The 20,053-nt window shown below is 33.9% G+C and overlaps 3 protein-coding genes and 1 long non-coding RNA gene across 9 annotated transcripts; 3 read left to right on the top strand and 1 right to left on the bottom strand.

The window, feature by feature from the left end:
• Window positions 1-1,921: 1,921 nt before the first annotated feature.
• Window positions 1,922-12,644, bottom strand: LOC111794528. Of its 5 annotated transcripts, none has more exons than XR_002815098.1 (5): window positions 12,406-12,644; window positions 9,485-9,585; window positions 7,372-7,547; window positions 6,227-6,306; window positions 1,922-2,091 (listed from the first exon to the last, which is right to left on the bottom strand). It is a non-coding gene; the product is annotated as an uncharacterized LOC111794528 (long non-coding RNA). The 5 variants fall into 5 exon arrangements; XR_002815096.1 differs by having other exon boundaries at window positions 1,923-2,079; XR_002815099.1 differs by lacking the exon at window positions 1,922-2,091 and adding an exon at window positions 3,577-3,692.
• LOC111794481 (transcription factor MYB59-like) lies at window positions 3,759-5,824 on the top strand. 2 transcript variants are annotated; one of them, XM_023676514.1, is made up of 3 exons: window positions 3,759-4,790; window positions 4,915-5,044; window positions 5,116-5,824. In XM_023676514.1, the coding sequence occupies exons 1-3, from the start codon at window positions 4,673-4,675 to the stop codon at window positions 5,606-5,608; spliced, it is 741 nt and encodes a 246-aa protein (XP_023532282.1). In that variant the 5' UTR covers window positions 3,759-4,672; the 3' UTR covers window positions 5,609-5,824. The 2 variants fall into 2 exon arrangements, with proteins under 2 accessions (XP_023532282.1, XP_023532283.1); XM_023676515.1 differs by having other exon boundaries at window positions 3,759-4,819.
• On the top strand, window positions 7,557-10,660 carry LOC111794491 (very-long-chain (3R)-3-hydroxyacyl-CoA dehydratase 2). The gene is made up of 10 exons (XM_023676530.1): window positions 7,557-8,006; window positions 8,093-8,178; window positions 8,264-8,311; window positions 8,394-8,482; window positions 8,561-8,614; window positions 8,693-8,760; window positions 8,852-8,901; window positions 9,339-9,436; window positions 9,544-9,650; window positions 10,214-10,660. Exons 1-9 carry the CDS (start codon window positions 7,948-7,950, stop codon window positions 9,646-9,648), a joined length of 657 nt encoding a protein of 218 aa, XP_023532298.1. The 5' UTR covers window positions 7,557-7,947; the 3' UTR covers window positions 9,649-9,650; window positions 10,214-10,660.
• A 3,166-nt stretch (window positions 12,645-15,810) lies between the features above and the next one.
• On the top strand, window positions 15,811-18,098 carry LOC111795055. The gene is made up of 2 exons (XM_023677287.1): window positions 15,811-16,550; window positions 17,178-18,098. The coding sequence occupies exons 1-2, from the start codon at window positions 16,431-16,433 to the stop codon at window positions 18,096-18,098; spliced, it is 1,041 nt and encodes a 346-aa protein (XP_023533055.1). The 5' UTR covers window positions 15,811-16,430.
• The last annotated feature ends 1,955 nt before the right edge of the window (window positions 18,099-20,053 follow it).

Genomic DNA, 20,053 nt, shown 5'->3' with positions numbered 1-20,053 from the left:
TGACTTATAATTAATTCATATATTAGTCGTATTTGGTCAAAAATCACACGAAGATCGTTCATGTTTAAGAATACTTTTCTTCTTACTTTTGAACCTAAAAGTTTGGTTACTTTACTTACCAATTTCTCAACCTAACGTCTTTATTCTTAGAAAAATACCCATAAAATTTTAAGTAAAATACTCATAAATATATATCTGTTTTTTTTTTTTTTTAATTTGTTTTATTGTAGTCAAATTACATTTAAATAAATAAATAAATATATATAATAAAAGACTTTTAAGTTAAGTCTCACCACCAAGAAAATTCAAAATAAATAAATAAATAAATATATAAATAAATAAAAAGGTTAGCTAGTAGTTGAGTGAGAAAGATCTCAGCACATAATTTGGAAAATACACAGAATTTACAAAATGAATAGACTAAGTTTAAAGTTTATTATTATTATTATTATTTATTATTATTAATTAAAAAATAAAATAAAATTTGGAGTTGATTTGATGTAATTGTAAAGGAAGTTTCTTAGTAATGAATAAGTGGTTTGAGAATTTCAAACTCTTCTGCCACCCCCAACATTTCTGGAATTTTTTTTTTTTTTTTTTTTAATCTTAATTATTAATGGTCATCATTTTTTAAATAATATTTTCTTAAATTAATATTTATATAAATTAAATCTTAAATTTACGTCGTGGATAAAATATTTCTTCGTCTACACGTTAGAAAATTATATAATTATATCGGTTTCTCCAACGATTGCTAAAAGACGAACCCTCATAGACATGACCTTATATGATTATTTTGTGAAATATTAATCTTTTTAATTGATAAATTTATAAAAATATATATTAAATAGTTTGCGACCGTGATACCACTACTCATATGTCTTCGTATTCATATGAATAATTTGGATCAAATCATTTGTAACTGTTACAAAATGGGTTGTGTTACCAAAATAAGACACCCAACCTGTATACCCTTTAGATTATTGATTGAACGTGATTCTTCCTTTAGATTATTGATTGAACGTGATTCTTCTGTGTATATAATATTGAATTAAAAAAAATTAAAAGAATTATTTAAACACGTTAAATCCGAATGTCGTCACCGTGTTGGTGGTATTATTACATTTATTTCCCATTTAAAATAACAAAAATTGAAATTAAAAAAAAAAAAAAAATTGGCGGAGATAGTTATTGGGCTGAATTGGGCTGGCAATCATCTATGGGCTTTTCATCGCTGCCCACAGTCAAGCCCAGTCAACGGCCCATTTATCGAGCGTGATCAAAAACCGAAAATTGCAAGAAGCTCCTCCGTTTCATTCGTATTATCTTTAAGCTAATTTCACAATGACCCACAACTATTTTATTTTTGTAATTTTACCTCAAAATACCCTGAGTCAAATGGTAAAAATAATAATAATAAAAACCATATTCTAATTTTTTTATAAATAAAGGGGTGAAAAGCAATTGAAATTTTCGAACCGGCCCATTATAGAGCAATGTATAGTTAAAGCGAGACATTATAGTAAAAAAAATATTTAATTAAAAGATTGTAACAAGTTTCTAGATAGGAAAAGAAAAAACCCACTAAAACCAAAGTTTGAGATTTAATTAAATTAAATTAAATTAAATTGATGATGTCTCCATTATAATATGATTTGATCATCAACCAATATACCTAATGAAAATAAAATTCAAATCTTGTTTTATTGTGCATCATATACATATAGATATAATACATTACCTTATCTCTTCCCATAGTTTTAATTATCTTATAAATTTAATATTTTATTTATCATACAAATCATTGCCCATTTATGCGTATGTAAAATCATGTGATGTGGCATAACCTGTACATTCATCTAATTTAAATAAATTTAATCATTTATTTAATGCAAATTGACTCGTAATAAGAAGATAACGAACAACTCTATCTTATATCTTATTGATTCGACCAATCGGATTCTACACAGTGTAACAACTCAAGCCAATTGCTAGTAAGTATTGTTCGTTTTAACTTATTAGTATCGTCGTCACGTCTTCTATAGAGAGGTTTTCACGTCCTTCAAATGGAAACTTCAGCTGATATGGGATCTCATAAATAAAAAATTAAAAAAATATAAGAACAATAATAAATCTAAAAATCAAAATTTCCAAAACTTTTAATTTAAAATAATAATAATAATAATAATAATAATAATAATTGTTTTTATTAAAATTATATTGTTAAAATTATTAAAGGTTAAAATAATTACAAAGCATATGTTAAATTGACTTCGGTTAATGTAAGAATATTTAGCAGCAGAAATTGAAAATGATGACAATGTCAATAAAGTGAGTGAATTAAAAGTATTTCTATTTAATTTAATTTGGGAGAATATATATTTAGATTATAAAGTAAAGTAAATCAGAGGGAATAAACTATAATAACCAAAAACAAAAATATTTATATTTAATTTTTTTTTTAGAATTAAAAGTAATATTATAATTTTTTAGAAAATAAGAGAATTTTAAAAATATTAATTATAATTTTGATGATCGACTTTTAAAAATGTTTTTATGAATTAGACAACGAATCCAAAAAGTTACTCGAATCAAATGAAATTAATAATAATAATAATAATAATAATAATAATAATAATAATAATAATAATAATAATAAATGGGGAAGGTTGAAAGTGGTGATTTCCACGTCACAAGTGGTTTATCTCTTCTTTTTTTGGAAAAAAAATGTTGGCACTTAAAAGGTCATAGAATGGAAGAATTGAAGGACAAAAAAGGCAATATAATAATATTTATAGCCACCCACATTATTATTTTATTATTATTATTATTATTAATTTTCTTACAAATAATATTAAATTTTTATTGGCCCTTTTGTTTGTATTTGAATTTAGGTGATACCATATTCCACTTCCACCTTATCATATGTTTTCATAGTGCTGTCATCTCATTTTACCAACCCAAACTCTTTTTATTTTATTTTTTCAATATCCTTTTTTACATCAAGATGGTACCAACCCAAACTCGTTACGTATCGTCGTCAGTCTTAGCTTCACGGTTTTAAAACGCGTTTGTTAGGGAGAGATTTTCACACCCTTAAGGAATGTTTCGTTCTCCTCTCCAATTGATGTGGGATCTCACAATCTACCAACCTTGGGGCCAACATCCTCACTGGTACATCGCTCTATGTCGGGCTTTGATACCATTTGTGACAGCCCAAGTCCACCGCTAACAAATATTGTCCATGGTTCTAATTCCGGGAGAGGTTTCCACACCCTTATAAATGAATGTTTTGTTTCCCTCTCCAACCGATGTGGGATCTCACAATACACCTCCCTTGAGGACCAACGTCCTCATTGGCACACCGCCCGATGTCTGGCTTTGATACCACTTGTAACAGCCCAAACCCACCATTAAAAAATATTGTGCACGATGTTAACTGATAGGGAGATGTTTACACACCTTTATAAGGAATGTTTTGTTCCCCTCTCCAACCGATGTGGGATTTCACAATCCACCTCCCTTGAGGGTGAGCGTCCTCTCTGGCACACTGCCCAATATCTTGCTTTGATACCATTTGTAACAACTCAAACCCATTCCTAGCAAATATTGTTTATGGTTTTAACGGATAGGGAGAGGTTTCCGCACCCTTACCCAACGTGCTTCATTCCTCTTTCCAACCGATGTAGGATCTGACATTAATAAATAGAAGTTGATATATATATATATATATATATAGATAAAAGTTGTTTTTAGTACTATTAGTACTAAAATGGTGGGATGCTTCATTTTGTGGTGGGAGTGACAAGATTGAGATGGAAGTTAATATGATAAGATAAGGGTATGGATAGGATTTTTGGGCGAAATCAGTGTCTTATTTTTAGTGGGGTTTCGATGGAATTCTACCATTTCCCCATCTTTTTGTGTGTACCCTATAATTTCATCAACGTTTTCTTAATCCTTCAACAAAATCTAACTATAAAATTACTAACTAAGAACAGGGCTGCAAATTTTGATTTGGAGCTAACATGATTTGGAGGCATCTTCTTGGGCAGCTTGTTTGATCAAATCTCGCTACAAATTGGGTTCCTAGTCTCCTCTCTTGCTGTTGTTGGTGGAATTTAGATGATGTCTTTTCGAATTACAAATGATTTTGACACGCATTTTCAGAAAGGGATGCCACTGACCAGCTTCTAACTTTCTTCTACTGCAGACACTAACATTGTCCACATTGGAACTCTCTGGGGCATTTTGTCGAACACTTTGCCTGCCTGCCTTCCTCTTCCTCCAGTTGTCCCAATCACCACATTATTTGAAATTCCAACAGATCCCGACGTGGGTTTTCATAATTTTTTATCAACCAAAATCCCCATAGTGCGGTTTGTTGAAAACGATTAAAATATGTATATACAATACACTAAAGACAGGAAGAGTTCATCGACCCTTGGGTTTAAAGGAGGAGGCGTTTTTGAAAGCTACATCGACATATCAATCGCCAGCATTGATTATTTTGGCGATAATGGCTTACATCATATGCACAAGGTTGCTTATCACTAAAACCCACCCCCAATGGAGGCCCTGGCCCTGCCACTACATCACTTGGTTAGTATTTGGATGCTATAAATATTGGTAGAATCCATTAAAATCTCCATGAGTTGGTGAGAGAAGAAAAATGGAAGAGGGACAGGGAATCAGAAAGGGTCCATGGACAGAGCAAGAGGACATCCAACTGATTTGCTTTGTGGGCTTGTTTGGCGATCGAAGATGGGATTTCATTGCCAAAGTTTCAGGTTTGAAGGTGGCGGGAGACAGTTCCTAGGTAGGCTAAACTCATGATTTGTTGTTGTTGTGAAAGCCTCTGTTTTAACACCTCTTTGGGGATTTGGGATTTGGGATTTGGGTTTGGATTTGTAGGACTTAACAGAACAGGCAAAAGTTGCAGGCTGAGATGGGTTAATTACCTTCATCCTGGTCTCAAAAGAGGCAAGATGAGTACTCAAGAAGAACGACTCGTGCTTGAACTTCACGCCAAATGGGGAAACAGGTCTCTAAAACACCATACCCTTTCACTCCCCTTCCTTATTCTTTATCTCTTAACACTTTTGTTCATTTCAGATGGTCCAAGATTGCTCGCAAATTACCAGGCCGCACAGATAACGAAATCAAGAACTACTGGAGAACCCATATGAGGAAGAAGGCACAGGAGAAGAGAAGGGCTTTGTGTTCTTCATCTTCCTCCTCCTCCTCTTCTTCTTGTTCTTCTTCTTCTGGACCAGTGAAGTTCTTTGACTCAGGGGGGTCTGAAATCTCGGCTTCATCATCAAACAAGAAGAAGGGGGAGGAAAATCAAGGAGTGGGTGACCCAAATGGATACTCAATGGATGATATATGGAAAGATATTGATATGTGTGATGATCATGAGGGGTTGATTATAAACCAAGACTGCAACTATTCTTGCCCTGCTTTGAATCCTCCTTCATGGGAGTATTACTGTGGGGATTCTTCGTGGAAGATGGAGGAGGAAGAGAGTAAGCTAATTTTCTCTGGGTATGATGATCATAACGGGAGGCCACGCCTTGCTCAAGCTAATCAGAATTTTTTCTATTGAATTTTGTGTATATGTAGTTGTTGTTGTCTAAGTTTTTGTGATGTAGTTCAGTAATGCATATTGTAAGGAGTTTATGTTTAACTGTGTTTTTGTTGAACAAGAAAATAATGGATTTATATCCATTTCCTTCTTGTTGGCTGTGATGATCTTTAGGTGTTTTAATGGCTGCTTGTTTAAATCTTCTCTGGATAAGCAATGAAGTTTATAACAACAGAGAAACAGGGAGATCAGTCCAAATTCAAACAGAACATTGCTTAAAACTTTCAAAAATTCACTTGTATAACGTAATTTTTATTAACCGAGTCTAAGTTATATCTTCTTAGTAGTAGAGTTCCATTAATGTTATTATCGAATCAATCCTATCCTTTAAATTACAAATTTATAACATTCTTATAATCTAAAGATAATTATAATTTAGTTCGAGTGGTTTTAAAACTTTGATTTCGTCCACTTTTTTTTTTTTTTTTTAGTTNCGTTCTTATCGTATGCTAAAACCGTTATAATCTAAAGCATACGATAAGAACGGTTTTTGTATCTAACTGTTTCAAATATAAAGATCAAACCTCACCTAATCTTCAAATGGAGAAGAAGTAAGAGATAGGATAGGGAATGACTTACAATTTTCACGAAATTTTGATAAGTGGAAGAGCATATTCAACAGTATGATACACTTGATGTCCTTCCAAAAGCCATCTCTCCTACATTTTGTCAAAAGAAAAATAATTATGATATAATGGCAAATAGTATCCTATCATCCTCCTCAAATTTATTAAATAGAAAAAAATATTAATTGATGTTGTGAGTTAATTTTTATAACCCGTCAATGTGGACATCGAGTTGTAAGATCGCTCATCGGTGGGAGAGGGGAACGAAACATTCATTATAAGAATGTGGAAACATCTCTCTAATAGACGCGTTTTAAAACCATGAGGCTGCAGGTTATATGTAATGGATCAAGACGGATAAAAACTGCTAACGATGGGCTGGTGGGCTTGGGCTGTTACAAAATGACATGAGAGCGAGACACCATGTGGTGTGTCAACAAGGACGCTGGGTCCCTAAGGGGGTGAAATGTGAGATTCCACATCGGTTGGAGAGAGAAACAAATCTTCCTTATATGTGTGTGGAAACCTCTCCCTAGTAAACGTGTGTTAAAACCGTAAGGCTGACGACCATATGTAATGGACAAAACGGACAATATCTCATAGCGGTGGGGTTTGACTTTTACACAAACAATGCTACTTCTTACAGAGCTTTGCTAGCTCTAGATGGGTTGACTATAGCTTTAGCTCACCAAAAAGCCACTTGCAATCAAACTCCGACCTTTCCCCGCTCGATTAGCCACCAACGAGATTGGTGTCGTCACTCGAACCTTTATGTTAGACTAAGAAGTGTTCAGATCGATTAGACACGACATTCAAGGAGGACCTAGAAGTCATCCATGTGAAAAATGTTAATGCAACACAAGAGCAATAGCAAACACTAGTAGCCCTCAATGGAGCATTGGGTCAACGTATCCAATTTTGGTGAATAAAATTGATTCCCTATGTAACTTTATGCTCAACGTGTCTTACATTTTACGGTATATATCTCCTTTTGGGCCACAACAGTTTGCCACACTTTGATGCTTGACGCAATTGGTGCAGGATGTGATAGTAATCACTTCTACAAGAGCCGATTATTCTCAGCCACATTCATAAGGGGGAGAAAAAGTTGGGGCTGGGATTTCCATCGGGCAAGAGAGAGATAGAGAGAGAGAGTACCTCTGGGCAGCCCATGCGCCAGAATAGGGCAGAGGCAAACACATAAATGAGTACTCAGACGGACCTTCACGCCCTCCAGAGCTCAACGGGGAAACGGGCGGCTGGGTTTTACTAATTTCTGATGGGATAGCCAGCGTTGATTGATAGATGATGGGATCTAAACCGTCGGATGAATCCTACACAACAAAATCTTATATCATTCAAATCTGTTGGCCATCGGATAAAATTTTACCCAAATCTCATGATGAACGTCTAGTAAAAATGTCTCGACTTTAATGTGCTTTGTTAAGCCATTGGATGAATAAATGAATGAACAAATGAATGAATAAATGAATAAATGAATGAATGAATAAATGAATGAACAAATGAATGAATAAATGAATAAATGAATGAATGAATAAATGAATGAATAATCACCAAGAAAGTCTGGGAATTTATCGACTTTCTAGCCCAGAAATTATCAAAACAAAACCCACATTAATTCCAACTCAAATCCCCCATTGAAATTTATCGACTTTCTATTTCTATTTCCATTTTCATTCGACGGAGGTTACTGTTCAAGCTGCCGACAACAGAATGTCTCGCCTATCGAACTTCTATCTGCTAACTTACAACTCCCTCCAAGCTTTTGGCTGGTATGTCCCATTTTTCTCGCCTTATCTTTTAATTTTTTTTTTTTTTTTTTTTTTTGTCACCACGGATCTGTGTTTCTTGTTGGCAGGACGATTTCTCTTTACAGACTTCTAGACAGTTTTGTAGCCACCAAATCTACTAGTGGTGCTTACTCTTCTGTGGGAGAACTTATCTGTAAGTTTCAAGCCATTTCTTTGGTTCCTTGAAAAGTTTGTAGAATCTGATAGAAAATGTTGAAAGCTTTCCTTTTTCTTCAAAGGTTTCCTGCAAACTGCTGCATTCTTGGAAATTATTCATGGAGCTATTGGTAATTTAAACGACCTTTGGTATCATTGTCTTGTTTGATATCTAAATTTTGATAATGTAGTGTTTTCCCCTTTAAATTTCAGGCTTGGTACCAACTGGAGTGTTGCTTCCTCTAATGCAATGGGGCGGGAGGGTTCATTTTCTGGTTGCAGTTGTTCGTCAACTTCACGAGGTTTCTCTCCTCATTTTGCTGCATTTTTTTTTTTATCCTTGTTGGAGTTCTTCATAATTCTTTCTTTTTGTTTGACAGGTTCAACAGTTGCCTTCTGTTTTCATCACTTTCCTGGCTTGGAGCTTATCTGAGGTAAATTCTTTCCTTTTTCCTTTAAGATTTGTTTTTCAATTGGGTTTCTGGATTTTTACTGTGATGAAATGGATTCAGGTCATCAGATATTCTCATCATGCTTTGAATTGCTTGGGAGTTGGCCTATTTTGGCTTACATATCTTAGGTACTGCCGGAATGTTCTTCCAAAGTTCTTCATGTACTCAAAATTAGAAAAATACTTATAATACTTAAATTTGTGTTATTGTTTCTCCTAGGTACACTGCCTTCATAATTCTCTATCCAATTGGAGTGACAATTGGTGAAAGTGAGTACACAGTATCCAATTTATCTTGATTTCTATAACTTGATATCCAAGGGAGTGCTTAGTTCACAGGTTGGGTTTGTATAGGTGTTTGTGGAGCTGGGCAAAGGTGTGCTATCTTTTCTACTAGCTATATAAACCCAAGCTTCTTAAATACAATCAGAAACCATATATTTTCAGAATCACAAGCCAAGGAACGAAATATATGCTACATAAACCTTGGTTTCTAGATTTAATTCCTCTATGCAATCTAAATACCGGTATATAACCCGAGCTTCCCGTACTAATCGAAACCATGAGCTGAACATCCCCTCTTCTCATTACCAAGATTATGTTTTTACTTGTATAGTTTACTGTGAGTGATTCACAGAACAAAAAACTAATGTTCTATTTTATCAAGGAAAAGTTCATGGGTAAACTTATTAGAAGCATTTGTGCAGTGTGGCTCATGTACCAAGCAATTCCTTTTATGATAAAGAACAACCTCTATGCAGATGCCTTCGGTAAACTTCCCTTCAGCTATTACAATGCCATCAAGGTATGTTCAAACACTCGGGAGATCATTCTAGGAAATTATTCTTTTTACCTGAAAATGAGACCACTCCAGATGTAAAACTTATCCTCAAATCTAATATCGTTGTTCAGGTTCTGCTTTTTGTCTACCCACTATTTTTCTTGAAACTGTACCTACATTTGTTCAAGCAAAGGAAATCAAAATTGGGCAAGCAGCACAAGAAGAAGAGAAACTGAAGGTTAGTCCAATCTGTATAATCTCCAGTAGACAACTTATTCTTAGAAGTTTAAATTCACAAATATTTATCTCAAAGTCCTGTTCACCAGTCCTCTTGACTTGAGCTCCCATTAACGAAGAAACATTCTCTATCTCTATAAAGTAAATATCCCAGTTCTCTAAGATTTGATTAGTCTTCAGATTCTAAAGTCTATTAAATACTATAAGCAAGACTTTCCAAGCAAGAGATGCTCTTGGCATCGATCCCCTTTGATGGTACGTGTACATAATCCAGACATCCCATTGAATATGGGTCCAATGAGGATGTGCTCTCCCGGTCTCAATTTGAGTTTAGAGAAAGGAACCGAATTGTGGTGTGGTAAATTTAGATGGTTGATTGATTCGTTTAATTAGAAGGCATCACAATATATATTTGATCATCATAAGTTGGTGAATTTGATTCAATAGTATCTAGTGCTAGATTGTTAGTCGGCAGATAAACAAAGGAAAAGGTTATAATGTTTGGAATCAATACCATCTTTTTGTTCTGTCTTTATTACTACTTTTTTTCTCTTTCACCAACAGATACCAGAAAAGCACAATCTACAATGATTTTTCCAGTGACCAGAAACGAGGAAAAGCAGAAGAATATAAAGTTATGAGCCATACATGGTATTTATCAGGACTGGTGACACTGAATTATGTTTCTATTGGTTGATTTTTCCACGTTCAATTGAACTTCTTTCTAGATACTACCAACCAACCCACCGTCAAGAACACTTTTAATTAACAATGAGTTTATGCTATCTGACGCAGAAGCGGCTGAATTGAAATCTAATTTGCTTATTAAAATAAGATATTGTCTCAGCAAGTAGTTTCTTTAAAATATATTATCATCAACAAATTGTCTGGCACATGTATAGATATATATTTTCTTGTTAAAGGGTGCCTATCAGTTATGCTAGCTTGAAACATTGTGACTTGAGATATGATTTCATCTTGATATAAAGTTGTCTAATCAACTTGTTTCTCGAAAATTATATTCAAGTGGGGAGCAATGTGTACTAAGAAACTCATTTGTTATTACAGAAAACTCCTCAGACCCATCTAATTCCTCGTTAACCACAAGAAAAGAGACAAAGATTGTAAATCAAGCAACACTGCAGTAACATAGATGAAAAGAAATTCATCTTTTTGCTTCTTGTTTGACATGCTTGCATGTTTGGTAGTCAAAATTGCCTTTGTTTTATGCAGATTAGTCTGAGAACTAGTCTTTTGTAAAATATTTGTTTTTAAAAAATATATTAACTCTTAAAAGAACTCCATAAAAGGTTAAAAAACAAAGAGTAAATAATTTTGACTTTACCAGAAAAAGGATTACTATAATATATTATATAGCTGCCTCACTTTAAAGGACAATTTAACATCTATAGATCTGTTCATTAATATATATACCAAAAATAGTTCAAGATTTAAATATGCGGTTTCTAAACAAATAAACTGAATCTTTTTTTTTAATTTTTGTTCTAGAACATTTTAAACTTTTGTTTCCGTCCGTGACTTTTAATTTAAACACTCAATCTTTGAACTCTTCCCTTAGTCTCTGTTGTAGAAGTCACAGCACAGGATATGATATAAGACATATGGACCATTAATGGTTTTATGTTTCATTTTTATTAGCTTATAACTAAGAGTTTTCAAACTTGAAGCACTAGATTAAAGTTCTAAAAGTCTAAGACTAAAAAAAACAATGAAGGAATGTGTAAACATGTTTATGCTGATAAATGCATGCCAATTACAATTAACCGTGTGAATACTACTATCAATCATGTTTTTTTAACAAAGATAAGACTAATGACATCATTACAACAATAAACTCGATGGAATAATTGTAGCTTTTTGAAGTATGAAATGGGATATAAACTTAGAAATTGAAGGAGGAGATTGAAATAAATGAAGGGGAAAGAACATTTCCCCTTTGGCAAATACTAAGCATTCAAATATATGATTGCAAGGGCCATGATTTTATTCCAAGGAAAAAAAAAAAAGATGTTTTTGACTTTCTGTGTCCACTAATCTATTGATTGCTTTTGCATCTGTCTTTTCGGTTCGGTGGTCTCCTTCACCAAGCTTTTATGTCTAAAAAATATCCACTCTTTATTACCCCTTTCTCCCCTCCTCCCTTTTTCTTTTATATTTTCCCGAGACACCCACCAAATCTAATCATTTCGTAAAAGCAGAATGAAAGTATGTATTGACTTTTTGAGCTTTGAACGTGTTAGTTTATATGCAGAGACAGACAGACAACAGACATTCACAAAAATATGCAGCCCACCACCACCACCACCCGTCTCTCCCTCTGCCCTCAGTCTTCATACACTACATTATACCATGCTACCCCCCTACGCATTGACAAACGGCAATAACAACCCTTCTCCTATACTAAAAATTCATTGAGAACTTTTATCAAACACTTAGCGGGCATTCCTTTGCCTCCCCAAAATTCATTACCCCTCAGTGGGCACTCTCCCGCTTTGCTATACAGCCAATCTAAATGCAAACAATACAGTAACAACAACGACCAATCAAAAAGCCCAGGAAGGGGTTTGATTACTTGGGTAGCTGGAATTAAGAATCCTATGACACAGAATTGAGTTTTTCAAGCACATTGGGTGTTGCTTTTTGGTTATAATCATGGCAATCATAACTATGAACCAACATTTCTAAGTTTTAATCACTCTAATAACAACCTAACTCAAAAGTATTCAGAAATTTACCTGTCGAATTCTTCTTCCTTCCCCTGCCAAAAACACTTTCCGTCTCGACAAACCCAATTAACCCGACCTCCAAAATGATTATTCCCAGTGAATTTTCCCGTCCAAGAATTTTGCTGGAATATCTTCGTCGGTTAAATTATGACCACCATTTGTCGCAATCATCTTCCTTCCATTTTTTGAACACTTTCAAAAAATGAAAACCCTTTTCCCCTTGATTATTCTATCAGTAATCATCAAATTTTAATTGATTAGATAATAACTCCCATCATTATTCATTGTTTTTTTTTTCCAATTTTAAAATTATTTTAATCATTTTGCTAAAATTGTGAACATATGTGTTAAAGTGGCTTTATGAACTTACCCCAATTAGTATTGAATTAAATTTAAATAAATATTTAATTGTATTTATGACTCAATAATATTATATTACAAAGAGGAAAAGTATTCATAGAAATAATTATGATTCAAATTATCAATTTCTTTTAAGTTGGGTCATCAAATTGAATGTTTGCTTAAAAATGAAAAAGGAAACACAATTGATAAGAAAATTATTTTTGTGATAAATAATTAAATTAAATTAAATTAAATTAAGTCCAATCAATTTCACTTTTAATAATTAAAAATATATATTAGTTTTTTCAATGAGGGAACTTTTTATTTGGCTTATAACATTTATTTAAGTTATTGTCCCGTCACATCAACTCACTTAAATTCAATTTAAAGGAATGTCGAATGAGTACGAGCATAGGTGGATTGGGCTGTTTTTTTTTTTTTTTTTTTTTTTTTTTTTTTTTTTNTTGGTGACTTGAATGACTTGAATAAGATTCAAAATCGAGCTATCTAATTTTCAGAGCGTCGGGTTGGATCGATTGTTCGTTTTTTTTTTTTTTGTAATATTTGATATTACAATGCATGTTGCGTTAATAACTAAAATCTCGTAGAACTTAAATATCTAATATTTACGAGCAACAACTCATTAGGAAGATTTGTTACAAACGTTTAATATTCATAATAATTCTAACGACCTTATAAGTAGATTTGGATTGGGTTGTGAACTATAGTTTTTCATTGATCCAGTTGACCTACCAAAAAAAAGTTATAACGTGCGAACTAAACTAAAATTTTCTAGTTTTTAAAAAATTCAACTCTATCAAATCGAGAAAAAAAAATCTAACCCAAGTTGGGTACTGCAGTTGCTCGAGTGATCGGGTCTTAGAACACTCTTGCAAGAGGAAAAAAAATAAAATCTAAAATTAAGGAAATTGGTAAAGAAAAAATAAATTTTTTTTAACGGCACACAATATTTAAATATTTTTTAATTTTTCTAAAATTGAATTTTAAAAAAAAAAGTACAAATAACGAAAAAAAAATTATTTTTTAATGGTAATTTTTTTAAAAAATTTCAACTGTGCTTGAACGGAAAAAAGCTAACCCAAGTTGGTTGAAGCCTGAACAAAAAAAAGCTAACTTAAATTGGTTGAAGCAGATTGTTCGGATTATTAAATCATATGAACGTCACAAATAAAAAGACGGAATCTAAAATTAAGAGAATTGGCAAGGAAAAAAAAACATAATGTTCATAAATATTTAAAGTACATAAACAAATGGGATAATTAAAAAAAAATTATTTATATCAGAAAAAAGCATCAATATAAAGTAAGAAAAGAAAAGCATCTTTACCGTACGGTTGTGTGAGGATTAGAATAGGACATAGATGAACTCATACTTATCACCATTAATTTAAATTAAATTAAATATATATATATATATAATTTGGAGGGGGGCAGGCACGTGCAAGCTAGAAATAGCCACGTACGTAGCACGATTAATTGGCAGTTGCATGTGCCACATCATACGGTGAAGAGAGAAAAAAAGGTTCACCGAATCATGCAGAAAACGCAGCGCCACGTATGCAGGACGACGACGCCAGCTTGGACCTTTGTCCAGGTGTCAACTTCCCAATGGCCCCTCTCAGACACATACCGAACTTCCCATGTGAATTTGCAGTCCACGACAATCCCCTTCCAAATCTATAGACGTCTCTGCTAATTAATCCCCCTAATCCCACACTTATTATGATTTTGACATATTTTCCAAATATTATTTAATATTTAAATTAAATTATTATACGTAACGCTATGTTTCTAGACTGGGAGGTCGTATGTGGTTGACGTCTTGACACACGTCATGATCATGAGGAGGGAAAAAAAAGCATAGGTTAGTTTAATATTGATGCATATTATAAGGTTCCATGTGTATATATAATATATTTAAAATTTGATAATTTTTGCGATATTCCATGGATTGGTCGACAGGTAAAGTCGTTGCTGTTAGGAAGCTAGGGAGGTAAAAGCGAATTTGGTCTCCTCTTTTTTGGACAGTTCTCTCATGTAACGTAAAATTACAAAGAATCCCACTTTATTTTTTATTTTTTTTAAATGTCAAATGTTCTCTTTAGAATATTACAGTAACATAAAATAAACGTTGATTAGAAAGTCATTAAAAAACGATGATTAATTTAAGTGGAGAAGAATGTTACAATCTTTCCGTGAAGAGAGTAGGTCGTGAGTGACACATCACGTGTCAATAAAATAAGTTGGTGACACAGTAATGGCCCAACCAGTAATGGGAGGGCCGAGACAAGACGAGTGTCATGATGTGATTGAGTAGATAGTGGATCATCTAAAACACCATAAGGACATACATGAATTGATCATTTTAACCTTTCAATTCATAGATGTGGATCTCGGACCTATGACAAAGAAAAAAAGAGTGAGTGAGACAAAAAGAGAAGAAACTTTGACAAAAAGGTTCGATAAAAAATTTAGAGACTTAATAGATTTGTTTAAACTAGTTTATCTCAATCCATTTTCTCTCGTCGTCATCAAACAGTGTATCGTGCGAGATCCCCTTCTCCCGTCGTAGCGATACTATTGTCAGGCGAGGAGGATCGTCACTTTTTTCTCCGCCGTTTAGGTGGCGCATGATGAAAGGGTAACTCTCTCGACACCGTTAACGGTGTTGCTTTGAAAAATCCCTACCCCTTTACTTTTCAGCCGCCGTTTTCCATCCCATTTGCTCAAAGATTCCAATTCTCTCACACTCTGCCTCTGCCAACTTTAAGGGCTTGCCGCTCATTGCCGCTGGCTTTCACGTTCACTGCTGTTACCTACGTAACTTTCGTCGTAAAACATAGTCGCTGGAGGTGGTGCAGTTGAATTGAAGGAGGCGATATTGTGGCGGCTTTTGTTACTGTTTCTGGGTTATTTGGTAAATTTTGGTAAAAGCTTTAGACGAATATGGTAAATTTTGGTGTGGATATAACCTCTACCAACGAGTTTCTACAGAAGCCCTTTCCAAAGAACATATCTGCATCACAATTTCTTGCTCAAAATTCTTGTAGAGACAAAAGAAATAGAAATCTACAAGACATAAAATCAGTTTAAAGTGGTATCAAAGAACTAGGACCATAGAAATGGAAGACAACAAGGGCTTTTAATGGGCCCATTTCTTTAACAAGTACCAACCCCTTTCTACACGTAAAAATATCACAGTAGATAGAGAGAGACAGAGAGATCTGTGGGAGGGAAATAAAATTTCAAAGGAGATAATCTAGAAAGGTGGGTTTCGGATGGGAATTTATACAAGGAAAATCTAACCGGTCTTTACTGCTTGACCTGCATGTGAGAGAGAGAGAGAGAGAGAGAGAGAGAGAGAGAGAGAGAGAGAAGTGTTTCCATTTTTTGAGCAAAGAGAGAGAGAGAAGTAGGCACAGAGATGAAGGGGTTTATAATGGAATTCAATACGCCCCTGTTCTTGGGCGTAGAATTTGGAATTTTCATTTCTTTCTATACATGACCCTCTCTTCCTTTCTTTTCTTTTTTTCTCTATTATTTTTCTTTCTTGACGCCGACTACCTTTCTCTGCAACTTTGTGGAAAAAAAAAAAAAAACATTTCTCTCTCTCTCTCTCTCTCTCTCTCTCTCTCTAGCTTGTCCTGTCCTATCATTCTCATCAATTTATAAATGTCTCAAGGTCCAACTTTCTTTCTTAAACACCCCCTATATCTTCCTCCCTTCTCACTCCCTCTTGAGCAACCAGGAGAAACCATGGAGGACTTGAGCAGTTTGTGGAGATTTCAGGAGGTGGGTCTCTCTCTTTCTCTCTCTGTTCATGTGCTAACAGTTGGTTCAGTTCATTTCTTCTTCTGGGTCTTCTCAATTTTTGAAGGCCTTTACTTTACAATCATTGTTTGTTTGATCTTCCTCTCTCCCTCCCTCACTCTGTTTTCTGTTTTCAACGCAAAATGATCGTCTAAGGTCATCAAACTTAGATGCCATAATGATTTCCTACAACACAAGTTTTTTTTTTTTCCCTCTCTATTCTGTTGCGGGGGAAAAGAACTACAAATGCTCTATTTGTCTTGTTCCAAGTAGCAGCAGGGGTGGGGAGTAACAGTGTTTGTGCTGTTCACATGTGTGTGCTGACCTTTTTGATCTAAGCATGTTTGGTTGCAAATGGAAAAGAATATGTCGGTATTGATGAGAATAATTCCTTATGTTATTCCTAAGGATTGATTTATGGTGCCTAATTTGCAGCATTATTTGACAACGGACTTTGAATTCCAACCTGATTCCCTAATAGTGTATCACTATCTACCCACTCTTTCTCTCTCTTATCTTGTCAATGAGCCTGTAATGGGGATTCTATATATCTATTTAGAAGAAATTTTTTGTTCTGCTGATACTGACAAATCTAGTTTGAATTTGCAGAACGTGGAGGAGTTGAAGCAGAAACTCATGCAGACGACTTTCGAACTAGAGTCCTTAAAAATGGAAGCAAATGAAGAAAGTATAAAGAACAAAGAGAAAGTGAAGAGCTTACTTCTTCTCCTGCAGGCAGCATATGAAGAAAGAGACGAAGCAAGAGATCAGCTGCAGAAACTGATGAGCAAATTTGTGCCAACTACTACTGCAACTGAATTACCAGCTCTGCTTCTTTTCCAAGCTGAAAGTCCTCTCAACATACCCACCAAAGCAAATTCAAGCATCACAGAATCAAACAGTCTCTATGAAACTTATAATCACCAATCTTATGGTTCTTCACCAGCAGATTCTTTCTTTGATGGAGTTTCATCACCAGATTTCTCTACTGCAAACATGGCTGATTCATGCAAAATGAGCTTTGTAAATCAGCCATATGTCACGGAGTATAATGCCCCGCAGCCTCTGGCCACAGGCGTGGACACTCCCAAAACAGAAAAGCCCGATCCATTTTCTGCAGTGATTGATGATCTTGTAAAGGGAAAAGCGTTACCTCAGAAAGGCAAGCTTCTGCAAGCTGTTACAGAAGCAGGACCTTTACTTCAGACGCTTCTGGTTGCTGGACCGCTTCCCCAATGGCGTAATCCTCCGCCATTGCAAGCCTTCAAGATTCCTTCTCTTCTAGTGAATGGCTGCAACACTAAGAACATCAATCAACACCTTCCTTCAAAACCCAGTAGCCCTTCCCCAAAGCCACTGCATTCTCTTTTTCACACTGAAATGTCTCGTGGATCTTCTCAAATTTGTTCAGCTTCTTCCATGTTTAGCTTCAACAATGGCCCTTCTGGTTCTTGCTTCAACAGTGCCTTGCTTATGGCTCCAAATGTTAACACTCAGATTCTAGCAGCAAAGAGACAGAAAATTCAATGACCACCATTGTACAAATCAATATCTGGAGTTGGCAGTGTAAAAAATGACTTAGTAGTCTTATTGACGTGATTTGAAGTTTCAATTACATTAAAGTTAACTTCATCGATCCTCTCATGCTAATCAATCTAAACTTCAATTTTTTTCCACAGTAGAAGGAAATGACAAGAAACAAGAAAAAAATTAAACGTGGGAGCAGGGCTTGTTAATTTGATTGACAAGAAACTCTAACTTCTTGCATTGTTATCTGAATATTATGTCTAGCATTCAATATCTTTGTTCGTTTTCTGCTTGGATATCATCTAAATATAATTTTGATCTGCTTTTAGATGGAGAAATTCATGTGCAAGATTCCCCATTCTTCTTATTTATTATCCAAAAGAATAATCATTGAAATCCTTCACTAACTTTTATTACCTTCAAATGCTTTCGTTTCATCTACGAGTTTGTAGTCTTACGCATCGAGTTCACCGCCACCAATTCCGGCGCCTGATTACTCTACCTGGAGTCCGTGGTCAATCTCGATGCTCGCCACCGTATACCTCGTCTTTCAACTGTTAAACAACTAGAGAATATTGAAACGACGTTACCTTGTCCTTTATGGTTTGATTTCCGATCGGCCTAGGTCCAATTTGTGGAAAAAACCTAACGATCCTTCTCCGCCAATCCATAGCCATGGATTGAAGACCTCGACGATTCGTTTGCTTCCTGTAACGCAGTTAACAAATAATGAAGAGAATCCGAATCAACGCCAAGTATCAATACGGAATGCGCTGTTTGTTAGGGCGAATTCCAATAATGAAAATTGATTAAACACTTACCGAATTGCAATCATTCGTTTCATAGTTATTGAATTGGCGCCTGATTCCGTGACCATTCGTTTTGCTCTCACTGCAGATCACGCGTCTTCAGTTTCTCTGACGATTGCCCTAATTCTGATTCTTCATCGGCAATGCTGTAGACGCTCGAAATCAGTCGTTATACGAGAAAGAGTAGTGCATTATCAAACACTTCGTGCTCAAATTCTGCAGAGCTCGTAATTGAAAAGAGATGCATCATTTTCATGGAGCAGATCAACGAAATTGATGAACAGATCATTTGCAAGCCGATTTTTGAAGCATTTGAAGAAGCCAGTTCAAATCGATAGAAGCCCATTCATTTGTCCAATGAAGATCTGTCGCTAAAAATACAGTATTCACGTCTCAACCTTCGAAGTTTAAAATGACAATAGGCTAAATTAATTAAGAAGAAAAAAAAAAAAAAAAAAAAAANAAAAAAAAAAAAAAAACCTTAGATTATTGTTTAAAATATAAATATAAAATTATAAAATTAATATTAATATTTTTTACCTTTATCAATCAACCTTTAAATTTTTTTTAAAATTGTCTATTGACACGTCGAAAATTATTATTAAAATTTTTAAAGTTACTCCTGAAAATTTATAAACATTTTTTAAATTTGGTACATATATTTTTTAATTAAATTTTTGAAAACCCAAATTATTTTTTAATGTTTTTTAATTTTTTTTTGGTAAGTTTAATATTTTTTTTAGATTTTTTTTTAAATTCTCAATATATTTTTTTAACTGTTTTAAAATTTAAAGATATTATTAAAACCCTCAAAAATTTTAAAAGGGGGAAAGAATATATTTTAGTTTTTATAATTTATAAATATATTTAATCCTAAGTTTATTGGAAATTGTTGATTTAGTCTTTATAATTTTAAATATATTTAATTTTTTAATTAATTTATCCATTTCCAAATAAGGAAATTTGTTGAATTTTAATAATAAATTTTTATAAATATTAAAATTCTACCAATATCAAACCACACTAATTCTTTACTTATTAAATTAACCTACCAAATTAATACGATTTAAAAGTACAAAAATGAAATTGAATTTTTTAAGATAAGTTCGTTTTATATGCTTTATTATAATTTAATCGACTTTTAAAAAT

This window comes from Cucurbita pepo, chromosome LG05 (genome assembly GCF_002806865.2).
Source record: "Cucurbita pepo subsp. pepo cultivar mu-cu-16 chromosome LG05, ASM280686v2, whole genome shotgun sequence".
NCBI classification, from domain to species: domain Eukaryota; kingdom Viridiplantae; phylum Streptophyta; class Magnoliopsida; order Cucurbitales; family Cucurbitaceae; genus Cucurbita; species Cucurbita pepo.
This window is presented reverse-complemented; position numbering and strand designations above follow the sequence as displayed.

Bases quoted from the DNA above. Each gene is read 5' to 3' on its own strand.
- LOC111794481 (XM_023676514.1), top strand. From the start codon at position 4,673: ATGGAAGAGGGACAGGGAATCAGAAAGGGTCCATGGACAGAGCAAGAG. The intron at 4,791-4,914 runs GTTTGAAGGTGG...TTGGATTTGTAG, and splicing joins TTTCATTGCCAAAGTTTCAG to GACTTAACAGAACAGGCAAA. The intron at 5,045-5,115 runs GTCTCTAAAACA...TGTTCATTTCAG, and splicing joins CACGCCAAATGGGGAAACAG to ATGGTCCAAGATTGCTCGCA.
- LOC111794491 (XM_023676530.1), top strand. From the start codon at position 7,948: ATGTCTCGCCTATCGAACTTCTATCTGCTAACTTACAACTCCCTCCAA. The intron at 8,483-8,560 runs GTTTCTCTCCTC...TTTGTTTGACAG, and splicing joins TTGTTCGTCAACTTCACGAG to GTTCAACAGTTGCCTTCTGT. The intron at 8,902-9,338 runs GTGAGTACACAG...GCATTTGTGCAG, and splicing joins TGGAGTGACAATTGGTGAAA to TGTGGCTCATGTACCAAGCA.
- LOC111795055 (XM_023677287.1), top strand. From the start codon at position 16,431: ATGTCTCAAGGTCCAACTTTCTTTCTTAAACACCCCCTATATCTTCCT. The intron at 16,551-17,177 runs GTGGGTCTCTCT...TTGAATTTGCAG, and splicing joins GTTTGTGGAGATTTCAGGAG to AACGTGGAGGAGTTGAAGCA.